Source organism: Euleptes europaea, chromosome 12 (assembly GCF_029931775.1).
Source record: "Euleptes europaea isolate rEulEur1 chromosome 12, rEulEur1.hap1, whole genome shotgun sequence".
Lineage (NCBI taxonomy): Eukaryota > Metazoa > Chordata > Lepidosauria > Squamata > Sphaerodactylidae > Euleptes > Euleptes europaea.
Genome location: NC_079323.1, coordinates 24,362,177 through 24,385,532, shown reverse-complemented (window position 1 = coordinate 24,385,532; position 23,356 = coordinate 24,362,177). Strand labels below are relative to the sequence as shown.

General features: G+C 43.0%; 1 protein-coding gene across 2 annotated transcripts in view; it reads left to right on the top strand.

Annotated features, from left to right (window-relative positions):
• UBL3 (ubiquitin like 3) overlaps window positions 1-22,681 on the top strand; it is a 94,883-nt gene extending 72,202 nt beyond the window's left edge. For both annotated transcript variants that reach the window (XM_056858516.1, XM_056858517.1), the window contains 4 exons: window positions 7,785-7,893; window positions 11,820-11,906; window positions 21,116-21,193; window positions 22,483-22,681. In XM_056858516.1, coding sequence (XP_056714494.1) covers window positions 7,785-7,893; window positions 11,820-11,906; window positions 21,116-21,193; window positions 22,483-22,535 — 327 coding nt within the window. In that variant the 3' untranslated portion in view covers window positions 22,536-22,681. The remainder of the gene's footprint in view (window positions 1-7,784; window positions 7,894-11,819; window positions 11,907-21,115; window positions 21,194-22,482) is intronic.
• Window positions 22,682-23,356: the final 675 nt, after the last annotated feature.

Here is a 23,356-nt window from a genome sequence, read left to right as displayed (position 1 = left end):
AAAACCCGCCGAATCAGGGGAAATTCGGCTGTTTTTCAGTTTGGGCCGAACCGAATCGACAGCCCTACCTCCAGCTCTAATGAGATGGAGGAAAGCCAGGACTGGCTATTTGCTTTGGAGAAAAGATGCTTTGGGAAAGAACCAAGGGGGTAGCAGAAAACCCGTTGGCAGGCATGATGCCTGTGGGCACCACATTACTGCAGTACTCCAGTATAATGGTAAGCAATACTTAAAAACTCTACTACTCACTAACATGTAATTTCCAGTTAAGTTCTAGTTTTTTTTCCCCAGTAGGTGATGCTGCTGGGAATAAGAATCATTATGCTACTTTTCTATATACACAATATTGATTTCAATTCATCTTAAAATATATACAGTTTATCTAGGCAGTGTTTCATTAGTTATTGTACAGTAAAAGGGAGGGGGAGCATTAGTGCACACCAGCAGGAGCAGTTATTATCCAGTCCAACCCAGAGGAAAGCCCATCCCTCCAAAATCGTGGGAATAATAACTTGCACAGTCCTATCCCAAACCAAAAAGATGACTATAGAAAGCAACTTACAGAGCAAATCTAACTACATGAGTTTGGGGAGGGGGAGTCTTTTAGGCAGTTAACTTAAAGAAACTCATTTGTAATTCTAAACATATCAATCATCTGACGGATGTGGACACTTTATTAATGATAGATTCTAGAGAAGTCTGTCAGCATAAATACATGCCAGAATGTTGTATCTATATCTTATTCATGCAGCTGATCTATTTAGAAGAGTGGGTATTTACCTGGGAGTTGTATGGGGCAGTTGGAGGTATTTCTAGGTGTGATGCAGTGGTTATATTGTCAGTCTAGAATCTGGCATACCCTTGTTCAAATCCTGACTTTGCTATGGAAGTTTGCTGGATGACCTTGGCCTGTTACGCACTCTCAGCTGTTACGCAATTTGCAGCGTTGTCAGGATAAAACGAGAAGAGGAGAATGATATAATCTGCTTTGGATCCCCTCTGGGAGAAAAGAAGTAAATAGAAACCTAAACTATTTAAGAAATATAAGTTCTTTATCTGGCTTCTTGGTTAAAATGAAAGCATGTGATAATGCAGATCTTGCCGAATTTTCTGTGGCTCTAGGAGTTGGATTAATCCATAACAAATACAGTAAACCTGTAATTGTTCATGGAGTAGGCCGAGCCGGCGGAGCCTGTGCAGCTGCCTTGCCTGGGCCATGTGGGAAGGTGGTGGCCTCGTGCTCTGATGGCTGATCTCCTTGTCTCATGGGCTGGGAGGGACTGGGAGGGGTTCCTCAGCACAGGTGGCCTCCCAAACTACTGGCCAACCAAGATTTTTTCCCAGTGGCGTAATGGCCGTTCTGCTCCTAGGAGTTTCATTCTACCCAGACTTTCTCCTTCCTGCAGTCTGCTCCTACTTAGTTGCAACCTTAGCCTGCTGTCAGCTCCTGGTACAAGGCTATAAAATGTAATAATTTAGGGAGCAATCTTAAAATGGTCTACTTGGAAGTAAGTTCCACTTTATTTACTGGAGCTTTTTGGGATTCCAGCTTTAATAACTCACCAAATCTCATTGGGACTGTGTTGCCTTAGCAACTAGGAGATCATTGAACAATGCCCCAGCTCCTTTTGGCAGGAGAGGTGGCCATTCCATGACTCTCAGGACTCTCAGCAGCCAGTCAACTTTGTCCAAGGGGGCATCGTCACACCTTTCAACTTGTCATCAGTAACCACATTCAGGCCAGCAGTAGCCAGTGGTATCAGGCTCAGATGCTTAGGTGAAGGGATTGTGGCTGCAGGTGCCAGAGGAAAATTTTAAATCCCCATAGCAACATGCAGTATGGACTTGTTGAGCCCTGGTTTAATTAACTAAAATTCAAATGGATCTTGATGTTACGAAAATGGACATGTACTATTCTTGTAAGATGGTACAAAATGAATGTGCATACCCCCTGGTGAATGCTACTGTTCCAGATAAGCCAACTGATCAGCCCTTAAATGAACCTTCCAAAAGGAAATAGAAAAAGTATTGGGGTGGGAGAAACTTTATACTATCAATATTTATGCTATACTTATATGTTATAGGGGACATGTATATTCTTTAACTGAGATGACTGTGAAGGTGAGAAGGGGAAGTGATTCCTTAAGGGCCCCACAGCTGAGTTGATTGTGATGTTATGTAGAATATGAGAATCTTACTCAGCAGAAAGGGGAGGAAGATCTTCGAAAGCACCTGAGAATGCCCTCACACAGGTCATCATTCAGTGACTAAGCTCAGAAAAGCTCATATTGAAATAAATGTGTTTAGTGTCTAAGGTGCCACTGGACTTCTGTTTTCATTGATTCTTCAGCCTTCCTTTTCTCTTCTCCCACCCCCAATGAGCTGTAAACACATACAGTTAAGAAACTGTTATCTGTGAAAGCTTCTAGAACTTCAATATTTATAATTTTTCAGAATAGAGATTTTTTAAAGTAAATATTTTCAACATGAATCACTGGGGAAGGAAAGTGGTAGAAGGGAAGAAAGGAAATTATTTCTTCTGCCCTCCGTCCTCTACCATAGCATCCTGTTGTCTGGCAAGGAGGAAGGTCTATAGGACAACACCCTCTTTCTGGCCCATCCTTCATTTCTTAATAAATGTTGCAAGTTTCCTGTTAAACCTGAGCTGTGGTTATGGGAGAGAAAGCCTCCAGAAAAACTTAGAGAGAAGCAGAAAATCAGCTAAGCATAGTTTGTTGTTGCATCCATTGAACTCATTGCTGTTCTTGATTTGGCATCAAGTGATGGAATGCAGCTGACTGCTCAGCTTCCTCAAGCCAAGTTGACTAGAAGGGGGCAGGGATAAAACACACAAAAACTCTTAGCACCTCCACTTGTACACAAATCAACCATTCTCACCCAGTCCTCTGTTGGGGTAGCAGAGTAGACTTGGTCCTTACCAGTGGTAAGTGCAGATCTGAGAATCACTTGCTTTTCTGAATTTCCACTGGTAATAAAGACTTAAGAGTATGAATCTGCTCTCTGATAAAGTCTTCATCAGTTCTTGGATATTTGACGCTACAATAAGGAGCTTGGAAAGGCAAGTTTTTCTTGTGTTTACAGCCCCTACTTTCAACTTGTAATGTAATGTTTTAAGTCTGGCTGTGAGGAAACACTGAAAGGTATGGAGAACAATTAAAAGAGAAGTTTTAAGCTTTCAGCCAAGTGCATCATCCTTCTATGTAGTTGGTGCCATTTAGGGGAAAAATTAATTTAACTTGATTGTATCTACTATTAATTTATTAATGCTACAATAGGAGGTATTTTTAGCTGTGTGTGTGTGTAAAGTGCCGTCAAGTCGCAGCCGACTCATGGCGACCCCTTTTTGGGGTTTTCATGGCAAGAGACTAACAGAGGTGGTCTGCCAGTGCCTTCCTCTGCACAGCAACCCTGGTATTCCTTGGTGGTCTCTCATCCAAATACTAACCAGGGCTGACCCTGCTTAGCTTCTGAGATCTGACGAGATCAGGCTAGCCTGGGCCATCCAGGTCAGGGTATTTTTAGTTACTGCGATAATTTTTTATTGTTTTTAACTGTTCACTTCTGTGAGGACTCAAATTGGGTGGAAAGGTGGTATAAAACGAACACACAGACACACCTTGTAAGCCACAGTAAAGATGCCGGGTTGGATCAAACATTTATTTTCAACATTGCTAACAAGACATTGCAAACTCTTGAAGTTGCCCTGGCGCTTGCAAGTCTTACGTGCCACTCAGGTTGAAAAATGCTAACCAGTGGCAGCACTTTAAAGTGTGCACTTAAATAAGAGATGGGTCAAATCAATTGGAGTTATTTTGGTTCCAAAATATCTACAAAACTATGACAGAACATTCTTAACGTGTTTAAGTAGATATTGCCCAATGCAAAGAAACAGCTGCTTGTAATATAGACTTAAATTATTTATATCCTTATATATTGGGGATAAAATTTCTTCAAAGGGGTTTAAAATGAGATGTGTTTACTGCCATGTATGTCTCTCAAAATTTAGGAATTTTAAAAAAATTCTTGTGGCTTGCGGAGGATTCTAATGTCATGCTGTGCTTGTGATGCTTGTGTACAGAAGTATTCATAACTGTATTTTTATGAAACATGCTGCTGCAAATCTCAAGATGTGGGAGAGTATAAATAACACACTGCTAATAAGTCATTTTAACTATCAGTTGGCTCAAAACATGTAGTTTCTCTCTGTATTATATTTCATAATATGTTTAGGTGACAAGATCTGTATGTTTGAGGCAAAGATTATTTATAATTAATCTCTTAAAAAAAACATGATCTCAACTCTTGAAGTTGTCCTGGTGCGAGTCTTACATGCCACTCAGGTTGAAAAATTCACTGTTTAATTTTACACAGCTCTATAAAATCTTTTCTCCCCAGCAACACTGTTGGTGTCTGTCAATTGTTATTGGGTGTGTATTTACATGCACATCTCCATCCAAATTCATGAACAGAAAATAAGTGCACAGTGTTGGATTTGGGGCATCAAGTATTTCAAGCAGTCTCAATTTTTCAAAACAGAGGATTTTTGATAATGCATGGTTCATAAATTCTCTCTCTAGAGTTTCCTTTATTGCAGGGTGGCAGTAAGAAACATCTTCAGCCTTTCTGCTCCATGTCCTGCCATACAGTCTGTGAAATATCAGCATCTAAGACTAATGTCACAGCTTCCAACTGTGTTGCTTTATAACACAATATTTAGCACTTTCATATTGCTCTTGAAAGATGTTTTTGTCTCAGAAGTGTGAGAGTGAGATGATAACTTGGAGATAACAGTGCCTGCTGCTGTCCTGGCAGTTTGGGGGAGAAGGGAAAGAGCATCCAGCTAGTCCTCCTGTTGCTGTCAGCTGCATTTGGTCAGTGAGAAGAGGCCAAGCTGAAGAGACTACAAGTGCTGGAAGGATCCTGAGGTGCCTGATTTGTGACACTGACTGCAACTGGAGAAGCCTGCTTGCTAACTCAGCTCTGCTAGCAGCCAGTCCCATCTGGCTCAGCTGGTCTTCATAGCGCAGCCCTCCTATTGAGGACAGCACTCTTGGGTGGGGATCGCTGGAGGGGGATGCCAGAGGGGTCCTTCTGGCATGCCCCTCTGGTGAGGAGCTCTGGTGGCAGGGATAACCCTATGTAGTATCTATTGCTGGTGGTGGTTGTGGAGGACGGGGGTAGGGAACTTGCACTTGGCTGCCTTCCAGTATGTGCATTGTTCCATCTCAGATTGAGGTGGTAAAAGGGGTGAAAAGATATGGCAGTGGGAGGAGTGTCGGTGCAGGAAGATATGCAGGGAGACACAATGGTGATTGCTGCATGTCTGATCTCTATCCCATCCCTCAAAATGTGAGTAGGGAGGTTCTGTTAGGTGGCTGTACTTTGACCTTGGTGTTGTGCGATGACAGGCCTGTGAAAATAAGATCTCTACAATGTCTGACCTGTTGAGTGAGGAATAGGTTGACCTGGCTGGATGGTGATATTGTGATCTGGCACAGCTCACACCGGCTGGAATCTTGTATGGAAGGACAGGGTGGGGTTGGATATCAGTTCTTTTCCATAAACATTTCTCTATCACTAGGTACGCAGTGCAGACAGATGCTGGTTTTGATTGTATATACCTGGTGTTGGGCACCAGGGACCAGATCATTTATGAACAAATTAAAAGTCATTTATGAACAAATTAATCATTTATGAACAAATTAATAGGCCCCAGTATCTATCGCTGTGGGACTCCACTGCTTACTTCCCTCCATTGAACTGTCCATTTATTCTTATTCTTTGTTTCCTGTCATTTAACCAATTTTTAATCCATAAGAGAACGCTCTCTTATCCCATGACTGCTAAGTTTACTCAGGAGTCTTTAGTGAGGTATCTTGTCAAAAGCATTTGAAAGTCCAAATATATCATGTCTCCATTCTTGTTCACATTCTTAAAGAACTCCAAAAAGTTGATGAGGCAGAACTTCCTTTTGCAGAAGCTGTGCTAATCTCCCCACAGGAGGCTTCGCTCCTCTGTGTGCCTAAAAATTCTATATTTGATTACAGTTTCTATTAATTTGCTGGGGACAGACATTAAGCTGACTGGCCTATAATTTCCTGGTTCATAGAATAATAGAGTTGGAAGGGGTCATACAGGCCATCTAGTCCAACCCCCCCGCTCAATACAGGATCAGCCTAAAGTATCCCCAACAAGTGTTAGTCCAGCCACTGCTTGAAGACTGCCAGTGATGGGGAGCTTACCACGTCCCCTAGGTGTAGCCAATTCCACTGCTGAAGTTCTCTTACTGTAAAAATTTTGTCCTGCTATCCAGCCAGCACCTTTCCGCCCGTAATTTATACCCATTATTGCGAGTCCTAACCTCTGCTGCCAACAGGAACAGCTCCCTACCCTCCTCTAAGTTACAGCCTTTCAGATACTTAGAGAACAATTATGTCCCCCCTCAACTTCCTCTTTGCCAGACTGAGCATTCCCAAGTCCCTCAACCTTTCCTCATAGGGCTTGGTTTCCAGGCCCCTGATCATCCTTGTTAGTCTCCTCTGTACTCACTTCATTCTGTCCATATCCTTTTTGAAGTGAGACCATAAACAAAGTTTCTCCTTGATGTCCTCTTCCATGCTTTGTGAGGCCCCCCATCTCCTTGGTTTACCAGGAAGTTGGGCAACATGTAGTGGGTGTAGGACTCCACTGTAGTCTAGATGACTAGAGTGACGTTAGCAGAAGGCTGAGGATGAATCAGAGCATTCCATCAAACCCATTTGCAGGTCTCTGAGGTGGCAGTGGTGGCAGCGTAAACTTCTCTGCCACCATTGCATCAGCAGAGTCTTATCCAGCTCAGTTGTTAAAGTGGTCTGTGACTGATAATACCTAAGTCCAACTATGCAGGTGATGAAAATTTGGCCCCCAGCTGTGAATTTTTTACAAGGTTCTTTGCTGAAAAAAATCTAATCTGTTCTGATTTGGAGGCCAATTTGAGGGCAGATCTGGTATCTGAGTGGTCAGAAGCATCTGCTTGTACTTTTGCTATGGATAGCTTCAGATTGATCCTGCCTATGGATGCTGACGGTGTCCTTAAACATGTGAGGGCCACCTCGTGTACTCTGGACCTCTGCCCATCCTGGCTTTTAAAATCTTGCCAGGAAAATTTATTGGAGCTGTTAGTGAACATCAGCAGCTCTCCCTGATTGAGGGAGATCTCCCTAGGCCTTTTGAAGGAGGCAGTTATTACACCTCTGCTCAAAAAACCTTCATTGGCTAGGGATGAGGTGGTCTATTTCAGGTCGGTCTCCTATTTACCTTTCCTAGGGAAGGTGATAGAGCGTGTGGTGGCAGAGCAGCTCCAGGAGGAAAAATTCAAGGTATACATGTTCAAATAAATAAATACTCTCTCGCTACATGGGTGCAGTCCTAGCTGCAATGGGCCTAGTTTTCAAACATTTTAGATCAAACTTTTGTGTGGTTGAACATTGCTAGCTGTCGTCTATTGCTGATATTTCCAGAAATTAATTAGAGGGCTGGTTTCAAAGATTTGTTACAATATTTCCTAGGATCCTTTCAACTGCATGTCTATATTTATAAGTTATTTAAGCTATTTTGGCTGACTTTGTTTGTGGTCTTATACAACTAACAATCAAGATACCCGTCTTTTTAAATGCGCTTGCTTCATTGATCCAGTGTTAAACAATAATGCAGATTTTAGTTGTAATTAACAGTATACAGTTTTGTAATTTTGACACACTTTCCTTATTGATTTGATTTTGCAGATAAATTTGCGCCTCATCTTGGTAAGTGGAAAAACAAAAGAATTCTTATTCTCACCAAATGATTCGGCAGCAGACATCGCAAAACATGTATATGATAACTGGCCAATGGGTAAGTAATACATATTTTAAAATTAATTTAAGCAACTATTAGTGGGAGAGCAGAGAGGAGAGAATCTTTATTTCCCACTGCAGAATGTAAGAAATGTTGAATATGGATGTTATTGTATTGCTCCTTGGTGTGGTTTTACCTTTGCCTTGTCTTATATCTTCTATATGTTTTTTCCTACCTAGTTTTTATAGTAGTAAATATGATTGCCCCTCCAATGTAGGTCCAACTAGGACGGGAGGGAAACGTAAGAAAGTTCTATAGTCAACATTTCAGCTTATTGTGGAACTATATGTTCAGTGACCAACTAATGTTTGGAGAGCTAAGCTGGATGGAAAGTGGATGATAGGAAGTTGGACGGGACTGTGTGTGGGGGAAGGGTTTAACACATCACATGGTGCTCCCACCCACCCCCCAAGCTCCATCTTCCTAATACTTTATAGCAACTGATGGTTTCCATCTCAAGTTGGCTGCCAAACAATGTTAAAAGTGCTTGTTTGTCTCAAAACATATATATGGCATCTGTGAGCGTTTTGGGCTGCCATGCCCCCGGGGTGGGGGGCTTCAAGGAATTTTTTTAAACTGGTAACAGACGCAGTGATATACCATTGTATCAGTATACCAATATGTCAACTGCCAATGTTTAAAAACCCTTTAAAAAGCCCCTCCCCCAGTAGCACAGTGTGAATGGGGGGGATGAATTTCCCAGGGGCTGGGAAAATGAAAATGGCTGCTGTGTGGACAAATGCAAAACCCCACTTCCCAGCAGCAACTTTAAATCGAGGGCAATTAACCCATGTGGAAAAGGTCATTGAGACCTAACTGTATGTAACTGACTGTGATCGCAGCCTTTAATTACATTAGCAGCGTTTATGCGATTGTTTCTAGAGAACATGTGGTCCCCCCTGACTTTTTTCTAAATGAGGGCTATGTCAGTTACAGCATGCAAGTGTAGTTAATGCCCAGCAAGCTTTTGTCTCAGTGGTACTTTCTTCACTAGGGTTGCCAGGTACCCCCTGGCCACTGGCAGGGGATGGGAGGTAGAGTTGTCAGATCTAGGTTGGGAAACCCCAGGGGATTTGGAGATGGAGCCTGGGGAGGACAGGGACCTCAATGGGGTACAATGCCATAGAGTTCACCCTCCAAGCATCTCTGTAGCCTGGAGATGTAATTCTGGGGGATCCCCAGGTCCCACCTGGAGGCCCTATTCTCCACTGTTCTTGGAGAGCCACATGCAATTACCATCACTCTAAAGAGCCTTATGACTACTGTATGTCCCTTGTTCCACCGTACCAAACATGTATATACCTTAAGATATATAATTTAATATTAAATGTATAGCTATAATCTTTTTTAATTACTAGAGCACCTCTGAGCATGTAGGGTGGTCTCTTCCTTCTGGTGAACCTTAGCTGGGCCTTGTATATCTGGAGTGAGGGGAAGTGCTTTGCCAGTCAGACTTATCACACAAAGCGATGTACAAGCTTTCAAATTCTGCACAGCTTTCTGTTAGGCTAGATGCTAAAAGGTAAAGGCTTCCTTAAAATAAAAGTAACACTTGAGTTGAATTCTAGCATAGCAAGAAACAGGGTGGTTAGACCCTGTCTCTGTACTAAGTGAGAATCACCAACCAATCACAACCCCTGCCAGGAAAGAGCCTTACCCTCTTTTCTGAAGCCTGGAGCAGGTGCCATGTTGAGGAATGGTGCTTGGAAGAACCGCAGCTGGCATGTCAAAGAGCCACATGTGGCTCCTGAGCCACTGAGTATCACTGTCCTCCTGCAATTTGATAATGAAACCTGGATTAAAGATAATTTAATAGCTGTTCCACCTTAACCAACAACTGTAATTCAGATCAATAGGGAAAATTCACCTTCAAAGGAGAGACACATTGTTGAGTAAGCACAGCCCAAGTTACATCCTGCTCTGGCCTGCATTGTAGTTCGATATTAATGAAAATTGGAATACAAGGATGTGATCTTCTGTGTACGGCATGGACACTTTCTCATCCCATCTGTAAAAGTGGAGTATCTCAGAATGCTGATTCTGCTCCCTGCACCACCTTCTGCATTCGTACACTGTGACTGCATACAGTGCTTTCCATGAGACGTGTAAAGTTCTCATCAGCTGTAACTAAAAGCCTTTCCCTCTATTGAAGGCTGAGCTTTTTGAGTACATGGGAATCCTGTTATCTTCCATAAACATGGACGTTGCTTTCTCTACTTGCATGTATGCACACGTATTGTAGTGCTGTTCAGAAATGGATTTCCAGCATGTTTAAGACTTTATAACAGCTTGATTGCTTGAAATATCACTGATTGCATCCTCTTTAATCCCCCCTTATTGCCATATATGAACACTTCAGTCTTGATTTAATATAGTTGAAGTTGTGGTTGACTTTTTTAATAGAAGAGAGATGAGCTAATGCTTTCACACTGTACAACATCAGAACATAGTTCACTTAGGTAGCAGGTTGTATTTCGGCAGAATTGCAATAAGTATGACCTGCTTGTAGGTCATAAGAGAAATTGCTGTTTATTGCAATTTATTTAAATCCCAAGCTAATATATGTACCTGAGATAGTATTTCCCTGACATAATTTGTCCTTTGTTTGATGCGGCACTCTGGTATGGTTGTTAGTGTTGGGCAGACCTGGTTGGATTCCCCACACTGCAATGGAAACTTCCTGCCAATCACTCTTTCAAATCTACCTCACAGGATTGATGTGAGGAGAGAATGGAGGAGAGGAGAATGATGTAAACTGCTTTGGGTCCCCACTTGGGAGAACAGAAGGGTATAAATATCTAAATAAATAAAATTTCTTCCTGAACCCCATAATGAATTACACACACACGCGCACGGTGATAGCCCCAATATACTATCTGGCTAAATACACAAGAAAATATATATTTGGAAATCTTTTGTACTAAATGTAGTTGAGAACTTTAGTATGTAGTCGAGAACCTTAGTTATGATGTAGGAGAAAAGCATTTTCATTGAGTGAGGCTGAAGCAGGTATTTTTCCTTGACTTCAGGACACTCCCTATCACTGCCTTAGTTCTATATGCAGTGTCTCGCTGAATTCTGTTAATTGACCCAGAGGCTAAAAACAACAACAACAGTTGGATCAGTTTTCTTTTGGGAGATTGGCAGCCACCTTTGAGAGCAGATTTCCTTTTTTATTTTAGGGTGTCTTTTTGCAATGCTTACCTTCTAAACAGCATGGATTGGTCTTCAGGTTCTTTAAAAACATAACCAGAGCAAAGGTCTGAATGGTCTTCCTGTCAAGGCACTAAGAATTTTTTTAAAGGTGCAGAGTTCAACAGCATGAATTGCTGTATTAAAACAGCTACTTGAGTCTCTTACTTGGTCAGGCTGCATTATTCTGTGGCTTAGCTTGGATCAGCTTTTGGTGGTCCAGAAGGAGCGTCTGTGTTAATTGTGATTTGATGTGTGATCACTTTAGAGATGTCCCTGGAAGATGTGTATAATAGAACCTCTTTTTGAAGCTACTGCTCAATCACAGCACTTCTCGCTCATCTTGAAGACGGCATTACAGGCATAAAGATAAAAAACAAATCTGAATTATTACTACCCTTCAGCTATTCAGTTGTTCATTTCATAGTTTACTCTTATTTCATTAGAAGAAGAGTTGATTTTGATATGCCGACTTTCTCTACCACTTAAGGCAGAATCAAACTGGTTTACAATCACCTTTCCTTCCTAATTCCGTTCCTCTCCCAACCATCCTCACTGCTGTTTTTATGGATTAAAGGGGCTTCTTTGCCTCCTTATTTGATGTAGTAGACGTTTTATGTAATAGATGTTTTATGTATGCAGTCATTTACATTGTGTGAGCTGCCTTGAGGACCTAATGAGAGAAAATAAGAATGTTGGTGCTCTTGACACACTTCTTGTGCTTCTTTCAGATTGGGAAGAAGAGCAGGTGAGCAGTCCAAATATTCTGCGGCTTATTTATCAAGGACGGTTTCTTCATGGCAACGTAACACTAGGAGGTATGGAGAGCTTGGGCTGGTCTACAAAATGGACATAGTGATTTCTGTAGCATATTTTTAAGGAATATATTGAACACCATCTAGTCACAGTTAAAACACATTGGTCCTGAGCATGAATTTTATGGCTTCTTGATGAAACTATAATAGTACTTAGGGCACAATCTAGTTAGGGTTTTAAATTAAATCTGCAGTGATGTGTCCCCTTATATATGTTTCTAAGTGAGCCTCAGGCTGCAGCCAGTATTGGTAAAACTAAATATTAACATCATAGGAGGATTTCCACAAGGATTGGTATGCTGTAGGTTGCACTTATACTTACTCTTCACCTATTGTACAACATTAGTAAGTATACTCTTGTTAACTAAAGTTATTACCATGACTGGAAATTATGTCTTAATTGGAGAAATATTTTGATTTTTAGGTTCCACTTTTACATTGCAAAACCATTTTTTAAAAAAAATCCTGTATAATCAGTATTCTGAATAGAAGCTATGAGAATTACATAACTCTGTCCAAAATCTCAGCACTGTGATTGGGTTGAGATACTGGGAATTGGAATGAGGAAGGCAGGAACTCTTGCTGTGTCTAGCATAGCCTGGAGTATACAAGCAGTAAATGGCCTCTTTCCGCATATAAAAGCAGTTCAATTGTGCCCCCTTGTGGCATGAGTATGATTTAAACATCCAATGATGTGGTGATGCCAATTTTTCGTCGCTTCATGCTGAATTTTCATTTTTTAAAAATTCACTGCAGTATGCATTACATTGACATCAAATTGTCTTGTGAAATGTTATGTTCTGTATTCATTCTTCACACATCGTGCATCATTTTAGAAACCTTGCTCGTTTTGCCTTCATTCCCCCACCCTCAAGCGATTCCTCCAGTCCCACTAGTATCTTTAGCTACCTTTTCTGCATCTATGATATCCTTTTTAAGATGCAGCGATCAGAACTGTGCATAGTATTCATGCAGCCACACTAAGTCTATATAAGGGCATTATGAAACAGGCCATTTTATTTTCAACCCCTTTCCTATTAATCCCTAGCAAGAAATTTTGTTCTCACTGCTGCATTTTTGTTGAACTGCCCCCCACCCACAACGTCTTTTCAGATCAGTGCATATGTCAAGTTAAGGGTTCCCCCCCCCTATTGTGCATCATATGAAAATCATTTTACGTTTAAACCTTGTTTGCCATGTTGTTGCCTACTCGCTCAATTTGGAGACATTCTCATGGAGCTCCCCACTAGCTGCTCTGGTTTTCACCATCCTGCATAATTTATGTCCTCTGCAAGCTAAGCCACTTTATTGCTCATTCCCACTTCCTGATCACTTATGATCAAATTAAAAAGCATCAGTCCTGGGAGACCTCACTTGTAGGGTTGCCAACCTCCAGGTACTAGCTGGTGATCTCCTGCTATTACAACTGATCTCCAGTCGATAGCGGTCAGTTCACCTGGAGAAAATGGCTGCTTTGGCAATTGGACTCTATGGCATTGAAGTCCCTCCCCTCTCCAAACCCCACCCTCCTCAGGCTCCACCTCAAAAACTTCCCGCCAGTGGCAAAGAGGGACCTGGCAAACCTCACATTGAATTTCCCTCTGTTGTGAGGACTCTCCACTGACCCCTGCCCTTTATAATTTCTGCCAGCTCATTCTTATCCACCTTAATATGCTCAGAGAACTCCAAAGGTGGTCAAGGTAGGACTTTCCTTCACAGAAGCCATGCAGATTCTTCCTCAATAGGGGATATTCCTCTGTGCATGCAATAATGCTGTCTTAAACCATTTCCATCAAATCTCCCAGGATGCATGGTAAATAAACTTGCCTGTAATATCATGGATCCATCTGGATTCCTTTTTAACAATCTACATTGTGCTTGCCACTTTCCTATCCTTGGGTTTGGAGGCTAATTTTAATGAAAAGTTGTGTGTTACCGTTAGATCAGCCATTTCACAGTTGAGCTCCTTAATAACCCCTGGGTATGTGCCATCTGTTAGTCTTCAATTTGTCATTTAGCCCTAAAGCTTCAACTCTTCTCACCTCCATTTGGTTCCATTCCTCAGACATTTCAAGGTAGCAGTTCCAATGTGGTTACCCTCCCCCTGTATCTTCCACAGCAAAAACTGACAGAGTTTATTTAATCTCCCTGACGTCCTTTAGCGACCTTTTTCCTTCTTTGCATCCAACTGCCCAACCGCCTCTTTGGCTGGTTTCCTGATTTTGATATATGTAAAGAAACGTATTGATTGCAAAAAACAACGTGTTTGTGAAATCCTTGTTTGGCTTGCCTTGCCTTAATGTCAACTTGTATTTGTTTTGCCCGAGCCTGTGCTGTTGCTTGTTCTCCTCAATTTGGACACAATTTCCAGTTTTTAAAGGAGGCTTTTTGTTTAATGGCTTCCTTGATTTTGTTTAATCATGCTGGCATCTTGTTATTTTTATGGAACTATTCCTAATCTTTGGTATACATTCTGTCTGAGCTTCAGTTACTGTGGATTTAATGAACTTCCAAGAATCCTGAATAGAATTAAGTCTTTACTCTCTTCCTTTTGAGTACTCCCCTCGTATTTGAATTTTTTTTTCTCAGCTCACATGTGACTGTGTTGGACATCTTTCGGCAGCTTTCTATTTACATAAATGCTGGATTTAGTAGCACTGTGGTCAGTATTCCCTACTAGTTCAACAAGGCTTACGTTTCACACCAGTGGAGGAACATCTCCTCTCTTGCTGGGAGCCTGCTAGTCTATTTGAGGAAAGCTGCCACCAGCAGTTTCTGCTTTGCAGCCCAGGACCACCTCAAAGACTAAGAAAATGTATTCCAGAATAATCTTTCGTGAGTCAGAGGTCATCAGAAGAACGGAATGACCATGCATCTGATGAAGTGAGCTGTAACTCATGGAAGGTTATGTTGGAATAAGCTTCATTTGTCTTGGAAGTGCTCCTGGGCTCTTGTTCAATTTTGCTACAACAGACTAACATGGCTCACCCTCTGGAATTAGTTTCTATTTCAGTTACTTCTCTCATTCCTTTGTCCATGTCAGAGGGTAGAAAATAAAAGGGACTTGCTGCAAAGCAAATGATCTAAAACAAGGTGATTTAAAATTAAAACAATGGTTTTTTTAAATTATGAATTAACAGTGGTTTTAATTGGACCAAAGTACTACTTTGAATGAACCCTTCTAAACATATTGGGGGCTGGGACTAACTAACAGTATTTACTTACTGTAATTTATAAAACAACTTGCACTTTACGTAATGGATACTTTAGATGTGAAACTTGTAGTGTTACCAACCTCAGTGTGGGACGTGGAGATCTCCCCAAAATACAACTGATCTCCAGACTACAGAAATCAGTTCCTCTGGAGGAAATTAAGAAGAAGAGTTATTTTTATACCCTGCTTTTCCTGCTCTGAAGGAAGGGCATCTTGATCTTTGGGTGTTTCTCGCCCATTGCTAGGGATAGGCAGGACTAAACTAACAACTTCCTGTCTCCTGGTGAGGAACACCTCCCCCTTCCAGTTCTTCTCCTGCCTTCTCTGGGGTGAGAGCGTTGCAGCCATAGCTGCTGCCTAGGTCTAGTGAAATTAGATTAGAATAGATCATTTTCCTTACCTTGTCGTATCCAATCGCTTTTTAAATTTAAGCTCCCGGCTCTGCCGACTATCAGCTGAGCCGCGGGAAAGAGGCGGCATAAATGGCTATTGGAGAAGCTGCATCGGAGAACATCAAGCTCCTTTCCGATGCAGATCAAGAATTGGCCTTAAAATTGGATCCTGCCGTTAGTCGCCCTGGCGGACTATCGGAGAGGGAGACCGGAAAGTCGCCGCCGCCATCTACTTCGGCTGGAAAATCGCTATAGAAAAACAAGTCTAATGGTGGGGGAAAAGGCAGCAGCCGCAAGCGCCAGCTTAAGCAGAGTTCCACTTCGACCTCTAAGGTCCCCGCCAGATCCTCTGCTGTGCCTTTGGATGTGGAGCCCAGGATACCTACAGAGGGTAAAATAGCCCCCCTTCTGAGGAAGGGGGATCCCCCAAGAACCCCACGTTTGAACAGGTATATAATATGATAGAGGGCTCCATGGAAAGACATTTTCAGAGGCTCCAATCTCTTATCCTACCCTTCCAGCAGGGTTACCCTCCACAAAGACTCCTTAAGCCACTTCCTCAAGGGTTTTCATATAGTTGGACATCTTCCCCTGGGTCCTCAGCCATATTTGAACCCATGCAGGAGGAGCCTGGCTACAGCCCCCTCTAGGCAGTGGCCCACTAAGGCAGCTATGAAAGCAGTGCCAACTATCCAAGAGCAGAGAAATGAAACCTACCCTGTGGATAGGGATTCTGGGTCTGACAATAAGGAGGGAGAGTTCGTTTCAGACGAAGAACTCCCCCATTGTTCAGGAACAGCAGCCTCAGCTGTTCTGTTCTGATGATTTCCAGCGTCTTTTGGCCAAGGCACTTTTTGCTTTAGACCTATCTGATGAAGACGAAGCACCTGAGGAATCGAAGTCTAAATCCAGACGTAAAGGTTCTAAGGAATATTTCCCACAATGGAGGCCCAGACTATTAAGGTCCCCTTACCAGAATACTTTGAGAAAGTTATTAGAGCTGAATGGGACAAACTCCTACATAATAAACAGTTCTCTGGCAATGTCAAGAAACTATATGATATGACCTCATATGCAATGGATATGTTGGAATTGTCTGTGGTGGATGCTCCTATATCTGCCCTTCAATCCTCTGATTTCCTGGCGGAGGATGGAGTGGGCTTTATTAAAGATCAGATCGATAGGAAAATGGAATTTATTTCCAGAAAGGTGCATGAGGCAGCTGCACTGTCTATCCAGGCCAATACCACTATAGCCCTCATGGCTAGGGCTTCAAATGCCTGGATAAAGAAGCTCACTCAGCTTCTACCCACCACAGATTTAAAAAAAAAATTAGCCAAGGGCCTGTCTGGAGTGCTAAAGGCGTCCTCCTTTATGGCAGTTACCTCCTTGGATGTAGTGATCTTCGCTACTAGAGCGGTTGCCTCCAATACGGCCATTCGCAGGGCCCTATGGGTAAGGCCATGGTCGGCTGAGTCCAGGTCCAAGACCATATTAATGGGTCATCCATACAAGGGTGGAAAGTTATTGGAGAGAGACTAGATAGGATGCTCTCTGAAATTAAGGATAAAATAAGGCGATCCTTAAATCCCATGAAAAGGAACCCCGTCCTGGCCAATACTCTCAGTCCTTTCGATCCTACCATACCTTATCCAGGTTCAGATAGGATCAGAGACGTCCACACTGGGCTCCTCAGAGAGGGTCCTTTTGATGTTTCAACAGATTCAACCGCCCCTCACAACCACAGTCCTTTAGGGCGGACAAACCTGACAAATTCTTCAAAGGAAATAAGCAGTGACGCCAGGGATCCAGTGGTGGGGGGAAGGTTACAACTTTTCCTTCTATGGTGGCACCACTCCCAGACAGATGCCTGGGTACTACAACTAATTCAGCAGGGATGTCTAATAGAATTTCATCACAAGCCTCCAGGTCGCTTTGTTGCATCGCCATGCTACCGCAGTGCTGTAAAACATCAGAGAATGATGGAAGCCATTCCTCACTTGATCCAGATCGAGGCCATAGAGGAAGTACCTATTCAGGAACATCTCCAGGGAGTTTACTCCACATTTTTCACAGTCCCCAAAAGAATGGGGACTGGAGGGCTATCCTGGATCTCAAATTTCTCAATTGATTCATCCAGGCCAAACATTTTCGCATGGAGACACTACGAGCCATCATAGAGGCACTGCGTCCAAACACCTTCATGACATCCATAGATCTCACAGAGATTTATATGCATATCCCCATCCATCGGTCCCACCGGCGCCTTCTGAGATTCAACTATATAAACCTTCATTTACAGTTCAGGGCACTGCCATTTGGGTTGACATCTGCCCCCCGAGTTTTTTTTCTTTTTTCCAAAATGATGGTAGCTATTGTGGCGATGTTAAGGAAGGAATCCAAGTACATCCCTACCTAGACGACCTACTCATATGCATCACCTCATACAACCTGGCACATCAGCACTCCACTCGAGTCATCACGGCACTCAAAACGCATGGTTATCTTATAATCAAAGCCAAAAGCTTGCTAAGCCCATCACAGAGAATCCTATATCTGGGAGTGGTCATAGATTCCACCACCAATTCAGTATTTTCCTCCCAACAGACAAGGCTTGCAAAATTGCGGCGATGGCCAAGTCCACAGTAAAGGTGTCACGACATCGACTGATGGCTCTGACAAGGCTCCTAGGCCTCATGGTATCCTGTCTAGGCCTGATTCCTTGGGCTCACTTCCACTCCCAACCACTTCAAGCAGCACTGTGTCCATTCCAGCTGTTCATCACACACAAGATAGACAAGACCCTCTTCCTCAGTCCGGTGGCCAGGATGAGCCTCTTATGGTGGACCAAAGTCAACAGTCTTAACAGTCGGACAACCGTATCTACACAAACAGCAGGTCCAGGTGTTTACAGACACCAGCCTTGAGGGATGGGGAGCCACAGTAGCAGACTCCTTGGCTCAGGGCATATGGAGCCAGTCAGAAATAATTCTCCACATCAATCTCCGCGAACTCAGGGCAGTACACCTAGCCCTCATCAAATTCCACGACCTTGTCAGAAACAAACACTTGCTAATCAGGACAGATAATGTGGCGACTAAGGCCCACATCAACAAGCACAATGGGTCTCGTTCCTCTCCCCTGCACCAGGAGTCATCGGCCATCATGATCTGGGCAGAAAAACACCTTTTGTCTCTCAGGGCAGAACATGTACGGGGCATCCACAACATTCAGGCAGATTGGTTAAGCCGTCAGACCCTCCAGGAAGGGGAATGGATGCTGAATACACAAGTCTTTCAAGCCATCACCAGCTGGTTTGGAACGCCCACGGTGGATCTATTCACCTCAGTCCAGAATCATCAGGTGGATAGGTTCTTCTCCCAGTTCTAACATCCGAATGCAGAGCAAGTGGATGCTCTTCTGACTCAGTGGCCTCCGGGTCTCCTATATGCCTTTCCACCACTGCCTGTCCTTCCGAAGGTCATCAGGAAGATAAGGGCGGAGAGAGCGGAAGTCTTCCTGATCGCTCCCAATTGGCCACACCGGCTGTGGTTTCCGGCACTCATGGGGCTCTCCACCAGGGCACCTTGGTAGATTCCAACATCCTCGGATCTCCTTCTACAGGGACCAATGATTCATCCAGATCCAAGATGGTTTCAGTAGACCGCTTGGATGTGGAAAGGGCAAGGCTCTTAGCCCTTGGTCTTTCCGTGGAGGTGGTGGGGACCATCCTTAAAGCCAGACGTCCTTCTACTACAAGAAAATATCAATACACCTGGAAAGCCTTCTCCAGGTGGTGTCACCGGAAGACAATCAACCCTATCTCTCCTAAGCTACCTCAGTTACTGGACCTTTTACAGAATGGTGCACAGCAGGGCCTTAGAGTGGCAACCTTACGAAAGCAAGTGTCTGCTATTTCCTCAGTCTGTCTGGATATTGATGGGATTCCTCTGTCGTCGCATCGTCAGGTTAAGGCTGTTATTAAAGGAGTAGCTCAATCTACCTCTCCGGTGACTCACAGCTTCCCTACCTGAAGACTGAACACTGTACTTTCTGCTCTAACCAAAAGACCCTTCGAACCTATGAGGGAAGTTCCCTTACAATTAGTAAGGATGAAGACCTTATTTTTAGTTGCCATAACCTCTGCCAGGAGGGTTTCGGAATTGGGTGCCCTCTCTATTTGCAAGGACTTATGTATCTTTCACAAAGATAAAGTCGTTCTACGTACTGATCCCTCGTTCACCCCCAAAGTGGGTTCCCGGTTTCATCAGTCTCAGGGGCTTCACCTCCCTTTTGTCCTAATCCTTCTACTCCCAGAGAGTGGAGTTGCCACCTTGGACTTGCGTAGAGCTATTCATATTTATATATCTAGAACTGAATCCATTAGGAAAACGGAATTATGTTTATCTCCATTTCTGCACCTAACAGGGGACTTCGCATGTCCCAACCGTCTATCAGCATATCTATTAGACAATGCATCAGAGAAGCCTACCTAGCCAGTGGTCTCCAAGTTCCAAATGGGATCACAGCCCATTCACTACGAAGCACAGCCACGTCGGCCGCATTTTTCAAACAAGCCTCGACTAAGAGATCTGTAAAGCTGCTACTTGGTCCAACGTGACTACTTTCATTAGACATTATCGAATCAATACTATGGCATCCACTGAAGCAGCATTCAGCAGACGTATTTTACAGCACGTGGTGAAAGATGATGAGGACTGACTTCCCACCCGTTATATCATTGCTCTTGGAGATCCCAAAGATCAAGATGCCCTTCCTTCAGAGCGGGAAAGGTACATTGTTAACTCACCAAGAAGGTCCTTTCTGTTCTGAAGTAGAAGGGCATCTTGCCCACCCGGAGAGGGCAACATCATCTTATAAGGGTGGACTGAAGCACACCAAACTGGCCTACAGATTCGATTGGCCTAATTATATTGTAGCAATACATATAGATTGGTTCTATCATTCAGTTTATTGTTGTTTGTACTCCTTGTTTGTGAGTGCTTTTCCCTGTCTCTTTAGCTTGCTGTAGAATAACTGGAAGGGAAGGTGTTCCTCGCCAGGAGACAGGAAGTTGTTAGTTTAGTCCTGCCTACCCCTAGCAGTGGGCGAGAAACACCCAAAGATCAAGATGCCCTTCTACTTCAGAGCGGAAAGGACCTTCTCAGTGAGTAAACAATGTACCTTTCTCTACCATAAGGAGTCTCAAAGTGGCTTACAGTTGCCTCCCCGCCCCCTGCAACAGGCACCTTGTGAGGTAGGTGGGGCTAAGTGAGTTCTGTGATTGGCCCAAAGTCACCCAGCAGGCTGCATATGTATTTGTGGGGAATCAAACCTGGTTCTCCATATTAGAGTCCGCAGCTCTTAACCACTGTACCCTCCTGGCTCACCAAATGGCAGCTTTGGAGGGTGGGCATCACGTCCTTCTCTGAGCTCCCTCCCCAAAATCCACCCCTAAATCTCCAGGAATTTCCCAAGCCAGATTTGGCAACCCTAGCTCACAGGCAGGATTTGAAAATAATAATAATCATTTCATCAGTATTCTTTCCAACATTGTTTATAACTTACGTAGAGGGCTATTAACCATTCTCCTCCTTTTCACACAGCATTAAAACTTCCATTTGGCAAGACAACAGTGATGCATTTGGTGGCAAGAGAGACATTGCCAGAGCCAAACTCTCAAGGTAAGCTAAACACATTTTGGCTTCTAACTTATTTTTTATTTAGGAGACTTGTATCAAACCTTTCTATGTAGTGAAGCATATAATGCAGCTTACAAGAAATATAATTGTATGATACATGCATAAAAGGCACTAACTCAAAATAATAATGTTTAAAAACAAAACACATGTTAAATCCAGGCAGCAGCAGAGAAAAAGTCAGTGCAAGAAAACAACAGCTCACCCTAGTCCCAGAGTTCATCTGAAATAGACATATATTCTATGAAATAGATAACTGGAAGACCAAGAGGAAACAGGAGGTAAAGGATTTCATAGCCACTTGGCAGCAATCAAGAAGGCCTTGTCACTCCTGACATTCTTTCTGATAATAAGGGCTTATGAAGCTGGAAGCTGATTTCAGATCTTGAGCAGGGTTCACATCAAAAGGTCAAAAACAGCATTTTGAATGGGACCCAGAAATAAACCAGGAATATCTTGTATGCTGTATGCTGATGGTGACCAATTTCAGTTAAGGCCCTAGCTGCTGCATTTCAAGTCTTTCCAGGCATTCCTGAAAGGCAGCACCACATAAAGCATGTGTCGGTAACCTAATTTGGACATTACCCAGGCCTGTTTAACCATGGCCAAGTCTGCTTTCTGCATCTAGTGAACCAGCAAACGTGTTCCTTGCTCCTTTTGCAATCTTCTTGTGCAGCATCAATGACTTGGGCTCAATAAGCACATCATTCAAAGCCTTGCTGCATTTGCTTAAAACACGGTAACTGCTTCAAGGTTTATGAACAATTCTTCTTGAGGAGAAAGAAGAAGAGCTGGTTTTTATATGCCGACTTTCTCTACCGCTTAAGGCAGAATCAAACCAGCTTACAATCACCTTCCCTTCCCCTCCCCACAACAGACACCCTGTGGGGTAAGTGGGGCTGAGAGAGAGTGACTAGCCCAAGGTCACCCAGCTGGCTTCGTGTGTAGGAGTGGGAAAACAAATCCAGTTCACCAGATTAACCTCTGCCACTCATGTGGAGGAGTGGGGAATCAAATCCAGTTCTCCAGACCAGACTCCACTACTCCAAACAACCGCTCTTAAAACCACTACACCACGCTGGCTCACCATGCTAGAGAGTAGTTTAAAATAGTCTTTTTTTAAAAACCTGCTACTGTAAATGCCCACTTAGCTCCCCAAATAACATGGCTTCACCCTAAATCTGTAGTCCTGTGCAGAGAATTATTCTAAACTCTGACGTCACACACTCGTGTCAAGCAATAGTTTTAAGCCTCTTCTCTTAATTCTTCCACAGGTCAGAGGAATCGTGAAAAAACTGGAGAGAGCAATTGCTGTGTAATCCTGTAAAAGCTGTGCTGTATCTGCTACTTGTGATGTAAAATAGTTTTTGTCTTTCATGCCGCCGGACTAGAGGAGACCAACATCGCTTCGGACGCCCTTAGGAAGAACCTACCTGTGAATCCATCGAACTGAAATATTACACGAACACCGTTGCATTTCCCCCCCCCCCTAGAGCAATGAACACTTCCCACCCCCCACCCTGTACCTTTTTGGTTGTTGAACAAAACTTATTAATGCCTCACTTCTCCAATGCATTCTGTCTCCAGGAAAAGGTTAACTAATCTCTTCAACAGGAATCATTTTGCTGCCATGTAGTCATCCTTAACCTGAACTTTAACCAATCAAGATTTCTAGATGCAGTTTACACTAAAAAAAAAAAAGGTTGACAATATATAGACCTCATCAACAAAAGTTCCAAGTATTTCAAATACACAGAAATGATTCAGCACTGGAAAATACTATTGGCAGTCTTTTTATTGTTTTTTATTCTTATTATTCAGCAATGGCCAACTGAAGGAGGAGGGAAGGAATCTTTACTAAATTCTACCTAAGTCAACCTTAGTGGCCAAACTGGCACAAAATACTAACTAAAATTAAGTTTGACTTTAGAAGTTATATATTTTCACTGCAACAAAACTATGTGCCTGTAATTTTTAAGCACTCTGTAGAGGGCTGTTCAAACTGATTTTTCCCCCCTCATTAAACATGCACTCTTCTCTCGTACATTAGTCGAGTGCTTGTTCAGACAGCACAAATGAGTGCAGAGAGTGCGTTTCCTAGCCTTAATATGGGGAGGGGTAATTTCCTGTAGTTCATAGGCTTTTATT